The following is a 6,956-nucleotide window of genomic DNA, read 5'->3' on the forward strand; positions in this document are numbered from 1 at the left end:
AAAACATTTTTATGTGTTTTGGGAAGTGCATGGAACACTGGGATGACTGGGGACATGGTATAGATATATTCTGATTCTTTATTGGTTAGGAAGCCTGATTGGATCCTAAAATCCAAGATGGCCCTGAGTTCCTTCTGAAAAGAGGGGAGGGGGTTGTCGCTGAGAGTGACATAAACTGATGTGTCACTGAGCATGGATTCTATCAGGGTCCTGTAGAGACCACTGTCCAGCACGACAACCCCGCCCCCCTTATCAGATTGTTTAATTACAACATCAGCTCTTGTTTTAAGATCCTGGAGTGCCTTTTTTTCTTTTTTGGAAATATTGCTGCAACCCCCACTATCATGGTTGATCTGATCATGCAGCAAAACTAGATCACGTTCCACCAAATCCTGATATCTATCCAGTGCTGGAGATCTGGACTGAATTGGATAAAAATCCTGATTTTTTGTATGAAAATGCATGGACCTATAATGTAGATCCAGATCATCCAGAACTGTATTAGACTCTTGTAATTCACAAATATGCATCATTTCATGGAAACTCATATATCTATTTTTTTCACTGAATACACGCCAACCTGAGGGGCTCAATAAACGCCTAGATCTGATTTTGCAGCAATAATTCTCATGCTAATAATATTTTGGCATGTGAATTTCTTCCTTTCCTGAGAATGCTGGACATATTTGCCATAGACTGGGTAAAAGAGGCTATAGCATTAAACATGTAAAAGATGCTATAGCTCAGGTCTCAACCATTGAAAGGGGATCCCTCCTTTATCCTAAACAGCAAAATCCTGTGCATAAGGAGGTTCCACTACTGGATATAGGCACTAATAGTGAAAACAAAAATAGAAACACGAACAACATTATCAAGGACAAGGACAGAAGGAATCTGTTTGTAACACAATATAGTACAGAGTACCAACACATATGTCATATGTCTTATGACAGAGAATGGACTGACATAGTTGCAGATGGGGTTAAATGCGCAGCCAGACGGGCGCCCACAATTGCAAACTATGTCAGCCCTAGCCTATACCAAGAAGACAAAAAGTCGCAACCTGTGTGGCTTAGGACCAAGGGGAGTTATAGGTGTGGACACCACAGATGCATTTGCTGCACACATATGATGAAATCCAAAACCTTTTCCTCAACTGCAAACAACAGAGTCTTTCCAATAAAAGCGTATCTTAACTGCAATACAACCCACGCTGTATACTTGATCACCTGCACAAAGTGCAAACTGCAATACGTGGGTTGTACTATTAATGCAATAAAATCTAGGATACGCAAACACATCTCTGATGTGCCCCACCATGGCAGTCGCAATGTGTCTGCAGCTAGTCTGCATTTTGCTGTCTGCCATGGTGGGGACACATCAGATATGATAGTACAAGGCATAGAAAAAGTTTTTCTGCCTAAACGTGGAGGAGACCATAGAAGAAAATTATTAAACAGGGAATCCTTTTGGATTTTTTCACTGAATACACGCCAACCTGAGGGGCTCAATAAACGCCTAGATCTGATTTTGCAGCAATAATTCTCATGCTAATAATATTTTGGCATGTGAATTTCTTCCTTTCCTGAGAATGCTACAACACATTTCTGGTGACCTGATTTCCATTACATTCCACCATGGTTTGCTAGAATATTGCTGTATATCCGGCTCATACCCCATGTATCCTCTATATATGTATACCCTTGTATGACATCGTTTTTTTCGTAGTGATTATACTTTTATTTTCTCTATGCATACATATGGTTATATATTTTTGTTTTTTCTTTCATTTAATTTTCATGAGAAGAGTTAACTGGAAGTGTGGCACCTTTTCCTGGGGGCGGTTACAGGCCTGTGGAAACAATTAGTGAACACAGGTGTACCCTCCCCTTTAAAAGGTCTCACTTTTAATGTCTTTCTGTGTCATGAAGAAGGGCTGGAAATGTCTCTGATAGCCCGAAACATGTAGACAAGACAAGACTGCTAAATTTTGTATTTCTTGGATGAGTTTTTAACCGCAAGCTGAATAAACGCAATTCCTTTAAAGTGGAGCTGGATTTTTCTCAACTTCTTTCTGCAGGAGAATATAATAGTCTTACTTACTTTCATGCGGCCGATTCTTTATAAAACGAAGTTTTATAATATGTAAATGAGGGCTCTACCAGCAAGTAGGGCGTCTACTTGCTGGTAGCCGCAGCAGCAATCCGCCCCCTCGCCGTGTTGATTGACAGGGCCAGCCGGGATCTCCTCCTCCGGCCGGCCCTGTCAGTAATTCAAAAATCGCGCGCCTCTGGTCATTCGGCGCAGGCGCTCTGAGATGAGGAGGCTCGTCTCCTCAGCACTCCCTCAGTGCGCCTGCGCCGATGACGTCTTCTCTTTCGGTGATGTCATCGGCGCAGGCGCACTGAGGAGACGAGGAGGAGATCCCGGCTGGCCCTGTCAATCAACACGGCGAGGGGGCGGATTGCTGCTGCGGCTACCAGCAAGTAGACGCCCTACTTGCTGGTAGAGCCCTCATTTACATATTATAAAACTTCGTTTTATAAAGAATCGGCCGCATGAAAGTAAGTAAGACTATTATATTCTCCTATATCGCCCTATAAGGAATCTAACTATCCAAAAAAAAAAAAAAGAGTTTTGTGGGGTGACAGAAACCCTTTAAGCATCTGAGACTGTTTGTTTACGGATGGTAGGGACTGGCAACTATATGCTCCACCTGCATTATCTTGCACAAGCACTGTATCAAGTTAGACATGAATTGTCCCCCATGATCAGTGAGCATCTCCTGTGGGAACCCTATGCGAGAAAATATACCTAACAGATCATCTGCCACTTTGTGTGCGCGGATGGAAGACAAAGCAACAGCCTCTGGGTATCGGGTGGCATAGTCTATCACAGTGAGTATGAACCTTTTTCAGGAAGAGCTGGGAATGGCCAAGGGTCCGATGAAATCCACTGCCACCCTCTGAAAGGGCTCATTAATGATGGGCAGAGGGATCAGCGGAGCCTTACTTACATCCCCATGTTTTCCGACTCGTTGGCAAGTAACACAGGAACGACAATAGTTGGCAATGTCCGTTCCCATGTTAGGCCAATAGAACCGGCAGGACAGCCTGGCTTTATTTTTCCGTACCCCCAAATGCCCAGACCAGGGGACTTCATGAGCTTCTCTGAGTAGCTGAGCCCGATACCTTTGGGGTAAAATCAACACCCTCTCAGCAACCTGTGATTGCCTGGGGTCAGGGAAAACCGTCTTTCTATATAGTTTCCACTGTTCCCAGTAAACTTTTACCTTGTCAGACTCTCCATGGGGCCTGGGGGCAGAGGCCCTTAGATCTTCCAAAGTGGCATCTGTAGCCAGGGCCTCCTCGAACTCCAAGTTGTGGCAGATGCCTGCTGCACCGTCCAGGTAATTTCAGGGAGAGGAGGTGGGGGAGCTGTATCCAATCAAGTTCCCCGTATCCTCCTCAGCAGCATTCTGGGCACTCTTCTGTCGAGTCACAACTGCTATGAAGGGTACAGGGGCGCCCCGGTCAATGGTATCATTTAACTCAAGTGCATCACCATCATCATTCATCTGGGAAGCCGGTGGGGGACAGACAGGTGTCTGTCCGGCGTTCTCCTCTGTGGAAAAAACATGGTTAGGTAAAACACAATGGTTCACCCCCAATCCTTGCCCAAAGTCCTCTCCCAAGGGTCCCTGGTCCACCGGCAGGGGGGACGAGGCAGGGTCGGTGGGGGTAGAAGCCGGTTCATATTGGGAAGTCATGCGGCCCAAGTCAGTGCCCAGCAGAACGTTAGCAGGGATGGAGTCTGACAACCCCACTTCTCTCAGGCTGCACCCTGCACCCCAGTCTAGGTACACACAAGCCATGGGGACAGTAGGGCTAACTCCCCCAATCACTGTGACCATCGTGGTCTTTCCGGGAAGGATGTCTTGGGGGTCCACCAGCTCAGGACGCACAAGGGTCAGCTGTGCGCCAGTATTTTCTCCAATTTTAACAGGTTGTAGGTTATCAGCATGGGGATTTGGCTGGGTGGCCACACAATACATGTCAGGGGGTGAACTGGAGGGTTTCCTCGGCGGCCCGGATTTCTTCTTGTCTGGGCAGGTGAGGCTGATATTGCCGGTCTTGTTGCACACATAGCAGCGCCAGACATCTGCAGTTGAGGGTTTTGCACCAGAGGGGTGGGTGTTTTCCCCAGCGGGCATTTGGTTGGCTGCAGACAGACGAGGCAAGCTGGACTTGGGGCTCTTCCAACTAGGACTCAGCTTGCGGTGGCCGGGCACCCTGCTTGTCACATTCAGGTCAGCAAGCTTGGCGGTTTCCTCTGCTGTTTTGGGCTGTCGGGTTAGGACAAATTGCTTGACCTCAGGGGGGCAGATGTGAAGTAGTTGGTCCTGGATGGTGAGGTCAGCAAGACCCTCAAAGGTGGTAATGTCTAGGCCCTTGACCCACTGGTTAAAGGGAATCTGTCACCTGCTTTTACCATTTTAAGCTGGCACCATCGCTATGTTCACTTACCTTATTTCCAGCAGTCTTCTTTTTACTGTATTTCGTTTTGTCCTTTTGATATAAAAGCGCTTTTTATGTTATGCTAATGAGGCTCCAAGGTGCCCAGAGGGGCGTTTTTTTCCCTCTCCAGTGCCCAGTGACGCCCCCCTGCAGTGCCCAAGAACGCCTCCTGATCCTGAAAGTACCTCCCACAGCCCGGCAAACGGTTCCGCCCCCTCCCCACGTCATCGCCACGTTATAGTAATGCCCAGTCCTTCTTCCTGTCGGTGGCCAGGCGCAGTACCGCCTGCCGTCTGCGGCTGCACAATCATCAACCTCCTCAGGAGGTTGATGATCGCGCAGGCCAGACGGCAGGCGGTACTGCGCCTGCGCGAGTCTTCTGGCCGCGACAGGAAGAAGGACGGGGCATTACTATAAGGTAGACGATGACGTGGGGAGGGGGCGGAACCGTTTGCCGGGCTGTGGGAGGTAATTTCAGGATCAGGAGGCGTTCTTGGGCACTGCAGGGGGGCGTCACTGGGCACCGGAGAGGGAAAAAAACGCCCCTCTGGGCACCTTGGAGCCTCATTAGCATAACATAAAAAGTGTTTTTATATCAAAAGGACAAAACGAAATACAGTAAAAAGAAGACTGCTGGAAATAAGGTACTTTAGTGAACATAGCGATGGTGCCAGCTTAAAATGGTAAAAGCAGGTGACAGATTCCCTTTAAAGGCAGATCTCAGGCCACCCAGGACATCAGTGTAGCTGTCAGTGGGGCCACGCTGCAGAGTCCTGAACCGTTTCCGGTACATGTCAGGGGTGAGGTTGTAGCTTTTGATTATGGCCGCTTTGATTTTAGCATAGTCCCCATCACAGTCCATAGGCAGGTCAGCAAAAACATCCAGTGCCTTTCCTCTCAGGCCTGGAGTGAGATATTTTGCCCACTGGATGTCGGGGAGCTGATACTGGAGACACACCTTTTCAAAGCTCCTGAAGAATCTATCAACCCCTGACCTCTCATCCATCATGGGGAACTTGTCAAAAGATGGCATTGGTTGACTTACCTCTCTGGTTTCTGTGGGGGCTGGTGATGCAATGCCCCGGTCGAGCCGCGCTAACTCCAGCTTCAGTTGGCGCTCAGCTTGGCGCTCTGCGGCTTCCCTCTCAGCTTGGCACTCAACGGCTTTCTGGTACTCTAGGATGAGTTGAAAACGAAGTTTAGCATCCGAGTCACCTAGGCAGGCCAGCGCAGCCTGCATGGATGAGGGCAGTCCTTCTGAGGTGGTACTCTGCTCAGAGTACTCACCGGCAGGAGAGGCAGGCCTTGGGTTTATCTCACAGACCAGCTGGAAAGGACTGCCATCTGGCTGGGTTGTCATGCCTGTCCTCCCTTGATCATCCGCCTGCAGCGCACGTACAAGGAAGTCCTTTGTCCGGTCCGCTCCATCAATCCCTCTGAGCTGACAGAGATTGACTAGCGCTTCCTTCTTCATCCTCTGGTATGAAGTGGAGATGATGCTGCACTTCTCCAAATAAAAGATAGAAAAGAAAAGCAAGAGGGGGTAGGGGAAACTGTCCTGTATATATATGTTCTGCTTCAAAACCAAAATAAATAACCTCAGCACGGTCAGCTCACCTGTACACTGGCACCGCACTGCCAGCTGTTAGTGGAAGGTTTAATTGTTTAAAACCCGGTACTAATGCTTTAAATTAAATCACACCTGCTGCCACCAATCTGTCAGGATCTTGCCCGATTCCGCAGGTCGCAGTACCTGAACAGACCGGGATCAGGTACCAGCGGTCAATCGGGACAAGTACTGACATTACACACACTATCGAATTTGATCAATCTGCTTCCTACAATCTACCAGATTGCACGGGAGATCAAATTGTTGCCGGTTCCTTCTAACAACTAGTGATGAGCGGAAAGACCCATATTCGAATTTTCGATATTTGACGAATAATTCGCACTATATTCGTCATATATTCGAGAATTCACAACATTCGTCATTTCGCATTTAATATCATAATTTGCGAATTATTATTCAAGAAATATTTGCGTGCGCATAGAATCTATTCGTTATTCGTAAATAAGCGACAACATGTTCGCATGCGTGTGCGCACATAAGGGTGTGGCTTCTGCTGCAAGGCGGATCGAACAAGTTTCTAGGCCTTGTGGATTGGAAGGAAGCCAGCAGAAACAAAAAAGATGGTTGGAAACTTCAGCACGGTCGAGGAGGAAATCTTGATCAAAGAAAGTTATTGTTCTAACATTACTCCTACTACATTCCTGTACAAATGAAATGTTTTTTGAACTTTGGTTTTGTTGAAATACATTTTCGCACGTGCGAATATTCCCAAAATAATTATTCGCAGTACTTATCATTTCAATTCGCACAATTAAATTATTCCATCAAAAGAAAGTTTAAAAGTTTAAAAAAAAACCCACTGTTATCCT

At 47.2% G+C, this 6,956-nt stretch overlaps 1 protein-coding gene across 1 annotated transcript; it reads right to left on the reverse strand.

Annotated features, from left to right (window-relative positions):
• Positions 1-3,415: 3,415 nt before the first annotated feature.
• Positions 3,416-6,509, reverse strand: LOC121008788. Its single transcript, XM_040441482.1, has 3 exons — positions 6,498-6,509; positions 5,216-6,021; positions 3,416-4,292 (listed from the first exon to the last, which is right to left on the reverse strand). Exons 1-3 carry the CDS (start codon positions 6,507-6,509, stop codon positions 3,416-3,418), a joined length of 1,695 nt encoding a protein of 564 aa, XP_040297416.1.
• Between the last annotated feature and the right edge of the window lie 447 nt (positions 6,510-6,956).

Source organism: Bufo bufo, chromosome 7 (genome assembly GCF_905171765.1).
Source record: "Bufo bufo chromosome 7, aBufBuf1.1, whole genome shotgun sequence".
Classification (NCBI taxonomy): domain Eukaryota; kingdom Metazoa; phylum Chordata; class Amphibia; order Anura; family Bufonidae; genus Bufo; species Bufo bufo.

What these genes read in the sequence shown, in the direction of transcription:
- LOC121008788 (XM_040441482.1), bottom strand. An exon ending in TCTGCCTTTAAAGGGAATCT is followed by an intron (nt 4,293 to 5,215) that starts GTCACCTGCTTT and finishes TGTGACAAGCAG; the next exon opens with GGTGCCCGGCCACCGCAAGC.